The sequence below is a fragment of the Plasmodium vinckei genome, assembly GCF_900681995.1.
Source record: "Plasmodium vinckei vinckei genome assembly, chromosome: PVVCY_11".
Classification (NCBI taxonomy): domain Eukaryota; phylum Apicomplexa; class Aconoidasida; order Haemosporida; family Plasmodiidae; genus Plasmodium; species Plasmodium vinckei.
This window is the reverse complement of record NC_051303.1, coordinates 1,206,013-1,225,314: the sequence shown is the minus strand read 5'-3', so window position 1 is coordinate 1,225,314 and position 19,302 is coordinate 1,206,013. Positions and strand designations below refer to the sequence as shown.

The window sequence follows — 19,302 nt, the reverse complement described above, 5'->3', positions numbered from 1 at the left end:
TCTAATAAAAATTATTATTTTGCTATTCATAACAATGCATAAAAACCCTACTAGCGTAAACCTTTTATAATTATTAAAGAACCAAATGAGAAAGCGAAAAAAAATATAAAAAGACATATAACCTCAAAACCAATAAGTATTATTCTAAGGCCTTGTGCCCCAATTGAATTCATACTATTAATAATAAATACTTAAATAAAATATTTCCTTTTTTTTAATAAAATATATTTTTAATTTCTATTTATTTAACAATTTTTAAAGTTATATTCATATGTATATATATCAAGAAAAAACTCACATATATATTAATGAACTTTTCTTTATTTAAATATTAAATATTTTTAATTTTCTACTATTATGTGGTATGTAGGAGGAAAATATATAATGTAAAACTACTACAGTATTTATGTAAAGCACATATGTTTTATTTAATAAATTGTAATTTAATTATGTTTTTTTTTAATATATTTGTATTTATATAGAACATATATATTTAAGAAAATAAACATATATATATAACCCAATTTATTGGATAAAAATATATGGCTATAATATGTAACTCATTTAATGCTAAAATTGTTTATTTCTTTGCTGGTGCTTTGGCTGAGACTGCTCCTGGTTCTTTCTTTTCAACTGATTTGATAATACCGACAGCAATAGTTTGTCTCATATCTCTGATGGCAAATCTTCCTAATGGTGGGTATTCAGTGAAAGTTTCAACAACCATAGGTTTCTTTGGCTCTAAAGTAACTAAAGCTGAATCACCTGATTTAATGGCTTTTGGATTTTCTTCGACAACTTTTCCTGAACGTTTATCGATTTTAGAGTCGATATTTAAAAATTTACAAGAAATGTGAGATGTGTGACAATCTAAAACTGGAGTATAACCGTTTTTGATTTCACCAGGGTGATTTAAGATAATAACTTGTGCTGTAAATTTAGAACATCCCTTAGCTGGTTCATTCTTAGTATCTGAAGCAACATATCCTCTTTTAATTTCTTTGACTGATACGTTTTTAACGTTAAATCCAATGTTATCTCCTGGTCTGGCTTCTTCTAAAACTTCTTTGTGCATTTCAACTGATTTACATTCCGAAACAACTGCAGATGGAGCAAAGTTTAATACCATACCTGCTTTTAAAATACCAGTTTCAACACGACCTACAGGGACAGTACCAATACCACCAATTTTGTATACACCTTGTAATGGAATTCTTAATGGTTTGTCATAAGGCCTCTTTGGTGGTTCCATAGTATCCAAGGCTTCAATAAGGGTTCTTCCCTTATACCATGGGGTTTTATCTGATTTTTCAATTAAGTTATCACCTTCGAAACCGGATATTGGGATAAAGTCAACTTTATCGGCTTGATATCCTACTTTCTTTAAGTAATCCTTAACTTCTTTCTTGATTTCTTCATAACGATCTTCTGAATATTTAACTGTATCCATCTTGTTAACACCAACAACAATTTGTTTAACTCCTAAAGTAAAGGCTAATAAAGCGTGTTCTTTAGTTTGACCTTCTTTGGAGAAAGCACCTTCGAAACCACCAACTTCAGCTGGAACAACCAATAATGCAACATCAGCTTGGGAAGTACCAGTAATCATATTTTTAATAAAATCTTTGTGACCTGGTGCATCAATAACTGTAAAGAAATATCTTGGGGTTTCAAATTTCCATAAAGCAATATCAATGGTGATACCTCTTTCTCTTTCGGCTTTAAGTTTATCTAAAACCCATGCATATTTGAAACTACCCTTTCCCATTTCAGCTGATTCTTTTTCGAACTTTTCAATAGTTCTTCTATCAATACCTCCTAATTTGTAAATAATGTGACCAGTAGTTGTGGATTTACCACTATCGACATGCCCTATGACGACTAAGTTAATGTGAGTTTTTTCCTTTCCCATTTTTACAAAAATTTAATTTAATTATAAACAAATGTATGTTTTTATATATTTATACACAAAGTATATTTATTTTAGAAAATATTAAAATAATTTTAAATATTGAAGGTGAATGTGGAAATTGGTGTTTTTTTTGTTTCACAACAATTATATTTATTTTTTGAATTAATTTATATATTATTTTATATAAAATTTATAAAATAAAAATAAATTGCATATATTAATTTATTATTATATGAGGATTTTTTTTATAACATAGAAATATAAATAATAACGACTGGTTAATAAAGGGGCACCTTTAATTTTTATAATAAGTAGCTTATATATTTAGTGCATCATATTTGATTTTTATACATATTTTTATATATTTTTTGGTTCACATGGTGTTTTGCATTTATATGTATAATATATATGCATAGTATTTTTTTGAAATTTTAATAGTATTTCAGTGGATGAAAATATCACGGTGCTTTGAGGGGTGAATATTTAAAGTACAATACTAGGAATTACAAAAAATATTTAAAGTACAAATATTAAATTGTAAACTTAACATAATGGGCTCGAAAAGAAATAAGCTTCATTCATCTACAAACATCAAATTATATATTTTATGCAGTACCTTTTTTTAAATAATCCATTTTATTTTTATATACTCCGAGGATTTTACACCTGCAATGATACTGTACAATTATATAAGTATATTATATATTTTATCTCCCTACATTATATAATATTTTTATTTATTTTATTAATTAATACACATAAGTAAGTACATATGCATAGAGTAGAATAAAAAAATAAATAACATGTATTTCTAAAAAAATTAAATGAAATAAATATTATGTTATTATATACCAATTCATTATACATTTTCTCCAAATTAAAATTTAATATTATATAATAAAAAAAAACATATAAAATACCAATTAAAAATAATCATAATTTTATCTTTATTTTTTAATAACTGCTACTTTTAAAGTATATAATAAAAAACAAATTAAATTTTAAAAATATTTCACAAATATAAAATAAATATATAAAAAACATATATTTGTTTATAATAAATTAAATTTTTGTAAAAATGGGAAAGGAAAAAACTCACATTAACTTAGTCGTCATAGGGCATGTCGATAGTGGTAAATCCACAACTACTGGTCACATTATTTACAAATTAGGAGGTATTGATAGAAGAACTATTGAAAAGTTCGAAAAAGAATCAGCTGAAATGGGAAAGGGTAGTTTCAAATATGCATGGGTTTTAGATAAACTTAAAGCCGAAAGAGAAAGAGGTATCACCATTGATATTGCTTTATGGAAATTTGAAACCCCAAGATATTTCTTTACAGTTATTGATGCACCAGGTCACAAAGATTTTATTAAAAATATGATTACTGGTACTTCCCAAGCTGATGTTGCATTATTGGTTGTTCCAGCTGAAGTTGGTGGTTTCGAAGGTGCTTTCTCCAAAGAAGGTCAAACTAAAGAACACGCTTTATTAGCCTTTACTTTAGGAGTTAAACAAATTGTTGTTGGTGTTAACAAGATGGATACAGTTAAATATTCAGAAGATCGTTATGAAGAAATCAAGAAAGAAGTTAAGGATTACTTAAAGAAAGTAGGATATCAAGCCGATAAAGTTGACTTTATCCCAATATCCGGTTTCGAAGGTGATAACTTAATTGAAAAATCAGATAAAACCCCATGGTATAAGGGAAGAACCCTTATTGAAGCCTTGGATACTATGGAACCACCAAAGAGGCCTTATGACAAACCATTAAGAATTCCATTACAAGGTGTATACAAAATTGGTGGTATTGGTACTGTCCCTGTAGGTCGTGTTGAAACTGGTATTTTAAAAGCAGGTATGGTATTAAACTTTGCTCCATCTGCAGTTGTTTCGGAATGTAAATCAGTTGAAATGCACAAAGAAGTTTTAGAAGAAGCCAGACCAGGAGATAACATTGGATTTAACGTTAAAAACGTATCAGTCAAAGAAATTAAAAGAGGATATGTTGCTTCAGATACTAAGAATGAACCAGCTAAGGGATGTTCTAAATTTACAGCACAAGTTATTATCTTAAATCACCCTGGTGAAATCAAAAACGGTTATACTCCAGTTTTAGATTGTCACACATCTCACATTTCTTGTAAATTTTTAAATATCGACTCTAAAATCGATAAACGTTCAGGAAAAGTTGTCGAAGAAAATCCAAAAGCCATTAAATCAGGTGATTCAGCTTTAGTTACTTTAGAGCCAAAGAAACCTATGGTTGTTGAAACTTTCACTGAATACCCACCATTAGGAAGATTTGCCATCAGAGATATGAGACAAACTATTGCTGTCGGTATTATCAAATCAGTTGAAAAGAAAGAACCAGGAGCAGTCTCAGCCAAAGCACCAGCAAAGAAATAAAAGCTTAATTATATAATGGTTTTTATACTTTTATTATATTACGTGCATTAAGAGTTTTTTTTTATATTTCATATTTTACACTTAAACTTTTCATTTTTTTTTCAACAATTAAAATGTTGAATTAAGTATATTTTATATATTTTTGTAGTTATTATAATAAATAATGCAAACATATGTAAATATTTATATATATATATCAATTAAACACATTAAAATATATTAAGAAACGCACGTCAAATGTAAAGTATTCTTATGAGCTGTAAATTAATTTTATATTAATAGTGTCGTTATTATTATTTTTTTATTATAGCTAGTAATAATGGTTAAATTTTTAATTATCATAATTATTTATTTTTAAATAACAATAATAATTTATAGAAAGAAAAATATATGAACAAATATAAGCAATGCGACAATATTTTTATGAGCATTGGCATAAATTGTATTTATTAAATTTTATAGAAATAAGTATAGCTTATAAAAAGTTTTTTTTTTTTATATATAAAATATTAATATACAAGACAATTTTCGCTAGTTATAATATCTTTATTAATATACTTGTTTTATTTTTTATTCATTGTAATGATAAGGTAATAAGAAAATTTATATAGGTAAAAGCACAATATTTGTGATTTTTACTTATAAATAAAAAAATGGAAAAATACCATGGTTTGGAAAAAATTGGAGAAGGTACATATGGTGTAGTGTACAAAGCGCAAAATAGTGATGGGGAGTCATTTGCATTAAAAAAAATAAGATTGGAAAAGGAGGATGAAGGAATTCCATCAACTGGTTAGAATAATATAATTATTTTTAATATATAATTTCGATTTAATACTGTAGAAAATGGCTTATTATATGTACACATATATTACATACACATATCGTATAGTATGCATATGTGCATGATTTGTAATAAAACTGTTGGATTAGTGTGTATACAATAAATTAGTATGTCGTTATTTCTATTCCATTATAATAAATATATGCGTATGGGCCTATATTATATATATATTTAATTTAAATGTTTTCGCCTTTCATTATGTAGCCATTAGGGAAATTAGTATTTTAAAAGAGCTAAGGCACTCAAATATAGTTAAGTTGTATGATGTCATACATGCTAAAAAAAGATTAATATTGGTCTTTGAGCATCTAGACCAAGATCTCAAGAAACTTATAGATGTTTGTGATGGTAAAAATTAATAACCAAAACCTTTTTAAATGCTTTCGTTTTTATAAGTGCGCTGAATATGTGTATTTATAAAACAATAAATATATTTCCTTTTAATGCTTTTTAAAGGGGGACTCGAATCAGTTACAGCAAAATCGTTTTTATTGCAACTTCTAAATGGTATTGCATATTGCCATGAGCATAAAGTGTTGCATCGTGATTTGAAGCCACAAAATTTATTAATAAATAGAGAAGGGGAATTAAAAATTGCTGATTTTGGACTCGCAAGGTAATCATTAAATATCCTATTTTAAAAACAAAACACATCACCAAAGGTATTTCTGCTGACACATAAATAATATGTTCATACGAAATGAGGTTTATAATTAATGAGAAAGTATATCTCCAATTCATATTATAATAAAAAATACATATATTAATATTTTTCAATATTAAAAATACAGAGCCTTTGGAATACCTGCTCGAAGATATACTCATGAAGTTGTAACATTATGGTATAGAGCCCCAGATATTTTAATGGGGTCAAAAAAATATTCAACTCCAATTGATATATGGAGTGTTGGATGCATATTTGCCGAGATGGTAAATGGTAGGCCATTATTTCCGGGGGTATCTGATACCGATCAACTTATGAGAATATTCAAAATATTAGGAACTCCAAATTCTCAAAATTGGCCTGATGTTTTTAAACTCCCGAAATATGATCCTAATTTTCCAGTTTATGAGCCTTTGCCATGGGAAACAGTTGTAATTTTTTTTTATAGTTATATTTCGTGTATTATAATATTTTATTATTATAGCAATTATCTACACATAATATTATATGTGAAATATATATACAATTTTTTTATACATTACACATATTCTCATTAGATAAAAGGATTAGATGATACTGGAATTGATTTGCTATCAAAAATGCTTAAATTGGATCCCAACCAAAGAATTACTGCGAAGCAAGCGATAGAACATCCGTATTTTAAAGAAACTAATTAATAGTTTCGTTCCGTTGTTTAATGCGGATTTTGTATGCAATAACATTTGTAACTACTTTTTATTATGTTTTTTTTTTAATAAAAATAAATTAAACCCGTTTATTTTTATACATAATATACATGTAAATTAATCGTTTTACATTTCATCATGTAAACCTCTCATTATTAAAAATACAAATTTTATTGTTTTAAAAACTAACTAGAATATATGCATATCAACTTATTTTAACTATGCTATTGCAATTTTTTTATTATTAATATATTTTTACAGGATTAAAAAAACGCATCGCATTATTGATTATTCATACATATTTATTCATAATATTTGCCATTAAGACAATATATTTTACCATTTAAAAACATTGTGATTATATAACATTCTTTATTCGTGATCTTAAATAAAAAAGATGGGGTGTGTGTTTATTCTTTGGGGGATTGAATGCAATAATAATATCACATTGACTTTGTCGTAGGCAGGTATGCCTATACACAACAAAATATAATAAAATTTTACAAAGGCAAAAATATGAAAAGATAGATTATCTTTATATTAAAGAAGCGTAATTATACACCACTTTACAAAACCGAATAATATCAAAATAGTTTTAATATAAAAAAAAAGACAACATTGCTTTCTTTACATTCTTCATATCTCATCATTTTATAGAAAAATGCAAAAGTTTTTTGATTTAGTAAAATAATTTTTACGCTTTTTTTCATATGTTCATAATAAATAAAACATGTTTAATAAAATGATACTCAAAAAAACATAATAATAAAACATTTCATTAAGAATCCAAACGGAAAATGCCATGTATTGCATTAGCTATTATCATTTGACAATTTTAATTTCAAACAAAGACAAATATGCACACAATATAAACCTACACTATGTAATACATATGGAATAGTTTGAACTTCACCATAAATTGAAGTTAAACATATATGCACACTTCCAAATATTTACTTCCATTAGGGTTTAAAAATGTTATTATGAGAAAAGTATATACGGTTTGCGAATGCATATACAAAAATAAAATTTGAATAATTTGTCTTTTTATTGTGGCAATCATTCTATAACAACCTTTGTATTTATTATGCCCACATTATTACTAATTTTATCATTATTTCTACTATCTTGTTTTTTCATAATCACATCAATTATTTTTGCAGTATTTGTAAATGATTTTTTTTTATCTAAATCAACTTTACTTCGTAATGAAATACTGGACACGCTACTACCACTTCTGGTTTTACCTTGGATACATTGCTTTTGTCCATTTTGAAGTATGCTAATTATATTCCCATGATTAAATACTTGCTCATCGCATTTAGAAAAATCAGCCTTGCTTTTACTAGAATATGTATTATATAATAAAGAACTTAATGCCTTATTACATGAAATCGCTTCTTTATTTTCTATGAGTATACTATTATTTTTTTTTATATCACTTTTTCTACTATTAGAAGATTTAAATGTTAAATTTTCTCTATTTAGCACACCTCCATTTTTTTGTGCTTCAATATTTATAATGTGTAATTTATTTTTTTCAGTTTTGTTTTCATTTGTACTGAAAATACTTTCAGTGGTTCCATTTCTGCTAGTAGAACATATTTTGGGAAGAATATTTCTTTGATTGTGCATACTAAATGATTTCACTAAAGGATTATTTAAAACGATATTTGATGCACTTTTTTTTAAATTCTTAAATTTTAATAATAATGTTCCTTTTTTAAAAGACTCAATTAAATCATTATTATTTTCATCGCTGTTTTCTATGATATTTTCTTTGTTCATATCATTCGTAGTGTTTATAATGCTTTCTTTACTTTTATTATTCATAACATCATTTTCATGCTTCTGAATTGCATCATCTGTATAAAAAGATTTAAAAGATGAGCATGATAATAAAATTTTACTAGGAGAAAAGACATTATTGCTACTAGTATACTTTGAATGTTTTTCGTTTTCCCGTTGAGCTGAATTTGTACAATTTTTCTTATTATTACTATCTTTAGTAATATTATTTTTATCCTTGTTTGTATAAACATCAATATACATTTTCCCCTTTATTAATCTATTTACATCATTTTTATATCTTTCATAAGCTCTCAATGTACTGGAAGCCGATTTTTGTGAATATGTTTTTTTTTGATCATCAGACGTATTTATATTTTTATCATTATTAAATACCCCATTACATGAGTAATTTCGATTTTTAGAAATATCTCTTCTTATTACTACATCTCTTTCTATATCGTTATTTGTCTTATTATCTTCGTAAGATATATCTTCTTTTTCTATTTCAGAACTTGCCATAAAACAGTTCAAATTATTGAATGAAAAATTAGTAATACATTTTTTTTTTGCATTATGTGTTTCATTTTCATCATATATATTTTCTTGTTCTACACCACTTTTATTTATAGACTCATTTTCTCTTTTTACTTCATCTGTTTTATTATCATTATGTTCTTTATTTTTGCAACTATCAATTGAGTTGCAATTAACAATTATGTCTGTATAATTCGATTTTTCATTTTTATTTCCTTCACATGTTTTACTATTTCTATAATTTGCATTCATGTTGATATCGTTAATTCTAGGTATAGATGTCTTAGACATCTCCTTATCTTCCTTTGATTTTCCATATTTAGTATCAATTTCACCATTTTGTTTATTATTCAAATCTAAAAATTTTTTTTGCAAATCTTCATCATATTTTGTATTAATTAAATTGGTAATATTTTTTTTTTTTGTATGATCATTTTGCTTTAAAAAACCATTGTTCATATTTTTTGAATCATCTACTTCTAATTGATTAATTTGTTTTCCTTTAGACCCCAAATTAATATTGTTCCTAGAACCTATATTTTTATTTAAAGAACTATGCTTTTTTAACTTATCATTTATATGAGTATTATTATAAGAATTTTGTTTTGAATATATTTTTTTATTATAACTTAATATATTACTATGTGCCTTTTCAGGTTTATTATTATTTTTTGGGGGGATATCAATTTCCTCTATTTTTGTGGTGCATTCATCTGATTCTTTAATTTCTTTTACAGAATTTTGATCTAATACACTTTTAGACTTTTTAAAAATATTCGTATCTATTTTACTTTTAACATTAGAAAGGTCTAATTTTTTATGTGAATATATATTTGTATATGTTCGAGTTCTTATTTTTTCCATCTGTTCATTATTTTTTTCCTTATATTGATTATGTATCATACTGCTGGTTCCCTTGATTTTTTTACTCATTTCATCATCATTATTTCTATTATTAGGAGTAGGATTATTTATGGAATTTGCTCTAGGGGTGTTTTTTTTTTCGCTTATAGTATCAGTATCAAATAATAAAGAAAAATTTGGTGGTGATGTTTTGTTAAAAGATTTTACAACTTCACTCGTACTTCTTGAAAATCCATATTTTATTTTATTTTTTTTTGAATTATTTGCATTTGCTTGTTGCACACTTTTTTTCCCCGTTTTATACAACTCACTTGTTGATGTTGTTCTTTTAATTTTTAATTCATTATTTTGTTTATTATTACAATTGTTAATAGAATTATTTAAGAATGTTTCACTTGCTGATCGTTTTCCTTTTTTTAAATATGTGCCTATTTTATTATTTTGATAGGAATTTTTATTTACCCTATTAATATTTGAACTTGATTTTTTTGTATTAACACTATTAACTATGTTACTTTCGTTATCTTTACTTTTTTCAATGCCACTAAATGATGGATTATATTCCTTTTTATTTTTGATTTGATCTATTTTACTTTTTAAATACTCTTTTATTTTTGAATTCTTTAAATTATTTGCAAATAAAATATGTTTATTACTTTGATAAGAATTTCCATTTTTTTTTACTTCATTATTAGATAGACAATCATTATCTTCGTCTCTTTCACATTCTTCATTCGTTGTTGAAAATGTTTTTTTATTCCTTAATACTATATCATCATTGTTTTTTTTGTTTCTTTTTATTTTTTCTCCTATATTATTTGAGGCAGCCTTTTTTAAAGCACTTTCCATAGAACATGTTTTTGTTACACTTCTATTCTGTATATCATCATAAGAATTTTTTTTTAAATTTAATTGGAAACTGCTTGATCTCTTTAGTGTTTCTTTACTTGTCTTTTTCATTCCAATGTTCTTTTTCATCATTTCTTCTATATGTACCTCTTTACCCTTAGTTATTAATGAAGTACTATTGCTACTAGTTTTTTTTAAAACAATTTTTTTAATATATTTTTTTAAAATTTCATCTTTTTGCACGCATGGTGAATCAATTCTTTCTTTTATACTAGCATTATCAGTTTCTTCATTCACTATTGCTTCATTTTTCGAAATATTCATCTTATTGTTAAAATGATTTTGTATTGGTCCATCTTTTTTGTTAATAGACTTTTTTTTATAGATTAAATCTTCTTTCACATTTTTTCCAAAATTTGATTTTTTTTTTTCATCATATATTATTTGTTTCATAGTATTTTCTTCTTCTGTCTTTTCTTTAATTTCATTAGACATTTCAATTTTTTTCAAATTTGAGGAGTTTCTATTTCCTTTGATATCATTATTATTCATGCAATTCGAAGAATTTAAAAGATTACTATAATTTTCCGTTGCCATAAAAGTCACTTTATTATTCAAATTTAAGACACATAGCGAATTTGTTTTTTTTTTTGAAAATTTACTTACATTTTCAGTTGAACTTTCCATTTTATATTTATTATTTGCATTAATTATGTCATATTCAGATTGCTCTAATTTGTTCATATTTATTGCACCTTTATCCTTTTCATATTTATTCACACTTTTTATTGATTTTATATTTTTTTTCTCTATAGAATTATTTAGCTTGCTCATTATTTTATTCTTTTTATAAAAACTTCTATCACTTGAATAGTCAGAGATAGAATAATCGAGAGTATTATTATCGGAAATGCACATACTTTTTTTATTATCACTATTAATACTAACCTTTTTGTTAATTTGTTCACTGCTATATCTATATGCAGAGCTATTCGAATTATTATTTTTTTTTGTATTTATTTTAGGTTCTATAAAATCAGGTGTTAATCTTGTTTTCAAACTTTTAATATTTCCATTTATAACATCTTTTTTCAATTTAAAAAATGAACTTTCTTTTTTATCATCATATGCTAAACATTTATTATTTAATTCTACTTTTCTACTATTTTCAGCATCATTTAACTTATGATCATATAAGTTTTGGATTATATTTTTATTTTTTTTTGATATACTACTTTTTTTACAAAAATTAACCTTTTTTTTATTAAAATTATTATTATCCATTCCTTTATCTAAAACATCGCTATCCTTTGAACTGCCATTATTACTGCTTAAGATTAAACTTTCTTCTTTAACAATATTGTTATCATATTTATTTGCTTTAACTTCATTAATATTTTGTCTGTCGATATTATCCAAGCTCGATCTTTCTGTCTCTTCTTTGCTAAATTTATTTGAATCGTTATCGATCTCATTGGTCAAACTTCCCTTTATATTTTTGGTTAAAATATGACTATTTTCAGTATTTTTATCCTTTTCGTTATCATATATAAGTTTTTTATTTTTTAAATTCAGATATAATTTATTAATTTTTTCTATGTATTCATCGTAAAGGCTGCCTTTATCTAAATTAAACAAATCATTACAAGATTCTTCTTCAATTGCAACATTTTTTTTATTTATAGATAACTTAGAGCCAATACGGCTTTCTTTATGACTATATTTTTTTTTATAATCAATCATATTTTTTTTATTATATTTCCCATTATGTTTTTTTTCTAAATTTTTCTCGACCTTTTTGCTAGAGGTCATTTTGTCTTTTTTATTATTATTATCAAAACAATCTTTTCTTTTTTTTTTATCGCTTATAGATTTCTTTCCTAAATCTGGAACTACACATGCTTCTTCTAATTTTGTATTAGTTTCATGATCCTTTGTGAATTTTGTTAAATTATCATCAATTATTTTTTTATTATTATCAAAATTAGTAGTAGCATGTTTTGTATCATTACCTAAATCATCTTCCGTTTTTTTTTCACTTATCATTTTACGGTTTAGCATATTTTTGGTTCTTTTCATTAGCCTATTAAATTCTTCTATATCATCACTTTCTGAAATATCAGTTTGACTCGTCATTTTCTCTGTGCTTGTGTCCTTCATTTTTAAGTTTATTTTGAAAGAATTATTTTCATTTTCGAATTCTTTATTGTTTTCTTTAGTAACAGAAATAGGTATATACAATTTACCAACTTCAGAATTTATTTGGTTTTCTTTATCTATAGGAGAATTATTATGTACTTCACCCTTTTCAATATTTTCCACCATGCTTAGATTTTCACTCTCATTAGATAATATATTATCGTTTTCAAATGTTTTAGATTTATCTAAAAGTTCATTTTCATTTTTGTGTTCAGACATAATACTACATTGCCTTTCTAAATAGTCTGACATTTTTTTTTTCGATAAATCTAAGCGGGCCTTAATAGTATTACTGATACTTTTATAACCTTCATTTTCATCGTTCTGAAGAGATAATTTCAAATTATCAATTTCTTCCATTATATTTGAATTACCTTTCTTTTCATTTAATTTTCTTAACTTAAACATAATATTACACAAAATAGATTCATAACTATTTCCGTTCATTTTTAAGTCTACATTAGTATTGGCATTTACACATTTATCATCTTCATTCATTTCATTATTTTCATTAATAATCTCTTTTTCGATTTCATTTTTATTGCTTAGGTGGCTATTCATTACGCTCGTATTTGTATCACTACATTGGGAGTTCTCCTCGTGAAATTGCATTTCACTGATATCCATACCATTCATTCGAATATATTTATATTCACAGCTACTTCTTTTTTCTTCTTCCGATAAAATATTTTTCATATCAGTATTATTCATTTGTGGGTCTTTAAATTCATTTTTATATATATCATCTACTTCATTTATTGATAAATTTCCAGCTGAATTAGTTGCTTTATATTCTACTGAATCATTTTCTGATGTTACTTTTAATTGATGCTTCATTTGGTCACAATTTTCTATATTTATATTTTCGTCAGTTTTTATATTATTATCAATATTCATGCTATTTATATTTGATGGTTGTTGTATATTTTCCATAGGAATATCATATATATTTTTTTGCGTCATATTATAATCATTTTCACTGTCTAATTTACTTGATTCTATATTTTCTTCTAATATTTCATCACTTTTTATTTCCTCAGTATGATCAACTTGCTCATTTGAATATGATTGTAAATATTCTGATTTAATTGTACTTAAATTTTCAAAACTTGAAAGGGTTTCTTCATTATTATAGAATTCATCAAGATCCAAATATTCTACTATTTTTTGTTGGGTTTCTAAAATTAAAGAATCAAGAGCTTCAATTTTTTCATTAGAGAGAACACTCTCCAATTTATTATTACTACATGAATCGGTATGAAAATTTAAGGAAGCATTTAGACTTTTTTTTATAAGACATTCTGATTTTATTATGTTGTGTATAAAATTGAAATTATATGAATCATCATTAATTATATCATTTGATTCTATTAAACCTTTTTGAAAAGTTAATTTCCACATTTCTTGCATCCATGGATCTGATGCAATTTCTGATAATTTGATTCGTTTATTTACATCTACTACTAAAGCCTTTTTTATTAAGTTTATTGCTAATGGGTTAATAAAACTTGGAAAATTTAAATTACATGAATATATAGATTGAACTATTTGAGTTTTTGTACCATCAAATGGAACATCACCCACTAACATTTCATATAATAATATACCCAAAGACCAAATATCGGATCTCCAATCATATCCTTCACCACTAATTATTTCAGGTGAAAAATATACAAGTGTTCCACATAAAGATGAATGACTTTTTTCCCCTAATATCATAGCTGATAAACCAAAATCAGACAATTTAGCATTATCTTTATGATCTACTAAAACATTTTCCATTTTTATGTCACGATGAAATATTCCCATTTGATTTAAATAATATAATCCATTTACTACATTACAAAAATATTTATATGCTAATTCCTCAGGTATAATTCTTTTTTTGAAATTTTTAGATATAGAATAAATACTTCCCTTTGGACAATACTCTAAAACATGATATATATAATTATCATCTTGCATACAGCCATACATTTTTATAACATTTACATGACTTAAAACGGAATGGTATTTTGCTTCTAAATATGCTTGACCAGCTGCTTGTGATTTTATAATATGATCTTTTGATATTTTTTTTATTGCATAATATTGAGGAAACGATAAAAATCGCATTTTTGTTACAACTCCAAAACCCCCTTCTCCAATATTTCCTGCATCCGAAAATATTTCTTCTTCTTTTTGAAATAAATCTATATTTAAATCTTTTTCATATTTTATAAATGTATCATCCAATAAAGAGTTAAAATTTAATGATTTAAGATATAATTCAAATGTATTTTTATTCCACATAGAATTAGGATAAGAAACACATAATATAGATTCAAGAAACTTCTCTTGCATATATTTTAATTTTTCTTCCCATCTTTTTTTATCATTCACTGTATTATTTATATAAGATGGATCTAAACAATAAATTATCTTATCTATAATATTTCTTTCTTTTTCGGAATCTCTATGCATTAACAACTCCAATTTATCCTTTAGTTTATCCTCAAATGAAACATATTTTTTTTCTATATTCCTTTTCCTGTCATTATTCAATTTTAATAAATCAATAAATAATAAATTCTTATTTTTTGAAAAAAAATATTCAATGCTGTCTATTTTTTCCTGTTCAATATTCTTAGAACAAATGATGCTGCTATTACCATCTTTATTATATGTCATATCTTCATTAATAGAATATTTAGATGTATTATCTGTATTAGAAATATCTATTTCATTTTCTAAATAGTTATTTATATTTTTATTTCGATCATTTTTCATTCTGTTTATATCTGTTTGTGCTGAGAAGGAATGTGTTGAGCTCCTATTAGTAATCAATCCATCAAAAACTTCTTTAATTTTATTATCTTCAAATATATCAACACTGCTTGAAGGTGCTTCACAATTTACCCTTCTAGTATATTCAGTATTAAATGATTTGGTATTCTCTGAATATATAGATGTATCAGATTGCAATTCTCCATTAATATACATGCTGCTTTTTTCACTCATAAAATCGTTATAATCTAAGTTTGAATCTTTTGGAGACAAAAACCCTTCTTTTATAAAATATGATTCTAATTCTTTTTCTAGTTTCATTTTTTCGTCGATATCCATATTATTGTCTACTATATGATGTGATTTATATCCTTTATGAATATGATTCTCATAATGAAAATTTTCATCGGAATTATTATCAATGCTTGATATATCTGATATTTTATTTTTTTCTTCAAACTTGTTAACTTCTTTTTTATTTTCTACATCCTTTTCATTATTACAATTTTCTGTTTTTGAATTCTTTCTTACACTATTACACATTATATTGAAAATATTGCACTCTATAGTATTTTCTTCGCTTTTATTATCAGAACTCTTTATTTGGTCAAAGTCACTTACTTCCATTTCATTAAGTATTTCCGAATTCTTTTCATTATTATTACATTTTATTATTTCTTTCTCCTTTTCATTTATTGCAATATCTTTGTCCATCACACAATTTACAGCATTTAGAGGAACGTTATTTTCTGTACTTGTATTATTTTGAATCTTTGTTTTCGAATTATTATTTAATGATATACAATTTATAATTTTTGTGGGTAAAAAATTACAACTAATATTTTCATTTTCACTTATTTTACTCATATTGTCTTCTTCATTTTGTGATAATAATATTTTTTTTTCGTTCTCTACTTCTTTTTCTTTTTGAAATGAATTTAGAAAATATCGATTAGTTTCTAATACATTATCCATTGTCTCGTTGTTCGTAAAACTATGTTTAATATTATGATCTAAATTATTTTTGATTATAAAATTTTCTTTTTTATCTCCATCTATTTGAGTTGATTCTACAAATTCATTCAAATTGGTATTACTACTATTGTTATTGTTTGGGATAGATGTATAAATTGAATGTGGATATAATTTATTTTGGCATTTCCCAGTTTCATCTAATGGCTGATATAAATTTGTTGCAACAGGTACATTATTAGCTCCATTATTTTTCTTAAGACAATCTATATTGATATTATTTATTTCCGAATTATTTAATTGTACATGTTCTTTATTTGGAATATATATATTTTGGTTTTTTATGTTAGTTGATTTACTACAATTATTATTTGTTATATTTATTAATGATCTGTTATAATTATTTTCCACAAAATGTTGTCTTAAATCATTTTCTATATAGGAAGGTTCTTGCACAAAATAATTATTTTTATTTGTTTCAAAGCTTGAAATATTTTTAGATATATTATTAATATTTTCTACATTGTTACACATATTATTGTTATAGAATCCCGTGTGGGTATTTTGATTCAAATGCTCGCCTGCTCTTAAAGCATAGTTATATTCTTTATTCATTTTTTCATTATGAGGAAAATAACCAGGTACATATTGAGCAGTTTTATTATCATTTATATTAATTAAATCTCCATGAATTTTGTAATCCAAATTATTATTATATATATTGCCATTCATATAAGCCCGATCATTACTATTATAATAGCCATCATAAACCATTTCCATATTATTATTTTTTTTCAGCTCACTTTTATTATAACCTTGTTTAATATTATTATTTTTTAAATGGTTAGGACACAAAACGCTAGCATTCATGCGCATATGTCCATTGTGGCAATTTTTAAACATATGGTTGTTTTCATTAATATTAGCTAAATAGATTTTATTACAGTCATTTATTTTAGAATAGCATGGACTATTTATTATTAACCCTTTATTTTGATCATGCACAACCTTAGAATTATTATAAGGATATTGAACATTTCTTAGATCCTTTGAAATGTTGTTTGGCTCGGTTCTTATTGTATCATAATTATAATGACTATTTTCGGAAGCTATTTTATCAGGAAATTTTTTATATTTATTAACATAACTATTATAATCATAATTTGTATTGATGTCGTCTTTTATATGGCCATTATTATATACAATATATTTTCCTCTATTTAATGATGAATTTATATTTTCATTTTGCTTATAATTTATATTTTGATTGTAGGTATATTCATTAGCAAGCCCATTTTTTGCATAGTTTGGATTGCTTTCGTTTATATCTACATAATTTGTATTTTTTTTACTATTTAAATTATATTGTCCTTCATTCATATTTTTCAATAAACTCATATTATTAGACCTCTTTATTTGATTAATGTTTTTTTGAATTTTGTCCAAATAATAGCTATGCATATTACGGTTATTCATATGTATGTCATCCATTTTGAAGGTTTTTATAATAATTTGTTTAACACTTTAAATATGTTTATATATGACACTGTCTATTTTGTTAGTAAAATATCAAACAATTTATTATTCGGTGATAAATAAAGTTATTTACATTTCTCATAATAAAAAATAAATACAAAAAAAATCAAGACATAAAACATAAAAAACAAATCACAAAATACAAATAAAAGAAATTAAATAAACCTTTTCTAATTATTTATAACAACATTAATATTAGACAAAATAATGATATTTTACAACTAAAACAAAAACACACATATATATATACACATACAACCATAAATATTAGTACAAAATATTTAATTTAATAATAAAGATGTTAGCATAATGCATATTGCTAAATTTTTAATATTAAAAATGATGAACATGTATGTGGAATTTATTTATAAAAATAAAAAGCATATACTTTTTATTTTTCTATAAAATTGTATAATGTGGTAATGTTTGTGCATACATTTTTTTTTCTTTTTTTTAATGCGCGTTTTAAATATCAAAAAACAGCGGAAGAGATATAAAGTTTTATTTTTTTGTAAAAAATGTACAAATAGTTAAATCATTTATATAAAATATAACACATCATTTTATTTAAATGTTCTATTTGTGATGAAACAACTGTTTTTAATAAAACGTGCACTTGTATTTGTATATATAAATATATATGATCACACAGTAAAAAAATACAAAATGAACATTCTATATTCCTTTGTTTTCACAAAGAAATGTGTATAACAGATTTTATGTTAAATTTGATAAATAATTTTTATAATAACATACCACAAAAAGTATTCTACAAATTTTTACATTTATATAGTATAAAAAAGGGTTCATATTATATATAAATATTTTTAAACATCGATATTAAAATCGGATGTTATTTTATTGCTATATTATTATTTTTTTATTCCCTTTTATAAAACAACAGTATGAAGTTATAAATAAACATTGAATTTAAGTTTTTTTATTTTATTTGTTTTTTCTCAATGTTATAACTTTAGCTTTGCGCATAGTTGTAAATAACATTACAAATTATGTTTCTCATTATTTTAACTTTTTACACAATATATATAATAAATAATTTAAACTTTTAAATTATTCATTGTAAAGCATGCAAAATAGACAAAACAATCCTTTTGTAGTATATCATTTATTCTACAAAATCTTTATGACATTAATACCTTTTATATACATATATAATAGACATTATTTTTTCTTATTATATATGCATATATAAATGCAAGTATGTAATACAATATTAACACACCTGCATAAACGTGCAAACATGTGCACAAAATA

The 19,302-nt window shown here is 24.2% G+C and overlaps 4 protein-coding genes across 4 annotated transcripts; 2 read left to right on the top strand and 2 right to left on the bottom strand.

Annotated features, from left to right (window-relative positions):
* Positions 1-580: 580 nt before the first annotated feature.
* Positions 581-1,912, bottom strand: PVVCY_1103460 (elongation factor 1-alpha, putative; the record flags this gene model as incomplete). Its single annotated transcript, XM_008626032.2, has 1 exon — positions 581-1,912. One exon carries the CDS (start codon positions 1,910-1,912, stop codon positions 581-583), a length of 1,332 nt encoding a protein of 443 aa, XP_008624254.1.
* A 1,078-nt stretch (positions 1,913-2,990) lies between these two features.
* PVVCY_1103450 (elongation factor 1-alpha, putative) lies at positions 2,991-4,322 on the top strand (the record flags this gene model as incomplete). The annotated part of the gene is made up of 1 exon (XM_008626033.2): positions 2,991-4,322. One exon carries the CDS (start codon positions 2,991-2,993, stop codon positions 4,320-4,322), a length of 1,332 nt encoding a protein of 443 aa, XP_008624255.1.
* A 653-nt stretch (positions 4,323-4,975) lies between these two features.
* On the top strand, positions 4,976-6,507 carry PVVCY_1103440 (cdc2-related kinase 2, putative; the record flags this gene model as incomplete). The annotated part of the gene is made up of 5 exons (XM_008626034.2): positions 4,976-5,114; positions 5,371-5,514; positions 5,623-5,782; positions 5,958-6,261; positions 6,388-6,507. 5 exons carry the CDS (start codon positions 4,976-4,978, stop codon positions 6,505-6,507), a joined length of 867 nt encoding a protein of 288 aa, XP_008624256.1.
* Positions 6,508-7,575: 1,068 nt separating this feature from the next.
* Positions 7,576-17,982, bottom strand: PVVCY_1103430 (serine/threonine protein kinase, putative; the record flags this gene model as incomplete). Its single annotated transcript, XM_008626035.2, has 1 exon — positions 7,576-17,982. One exon carries the CDS (start codon positions 17,980-17,982, stop codon positions 7,576-7,578), a length of 10,407 nt encoding a protein of 3,468 aa, XP_008624257.2.
* Positions 17,983-19,302: the final 1,320 nt, after the last annotated feature.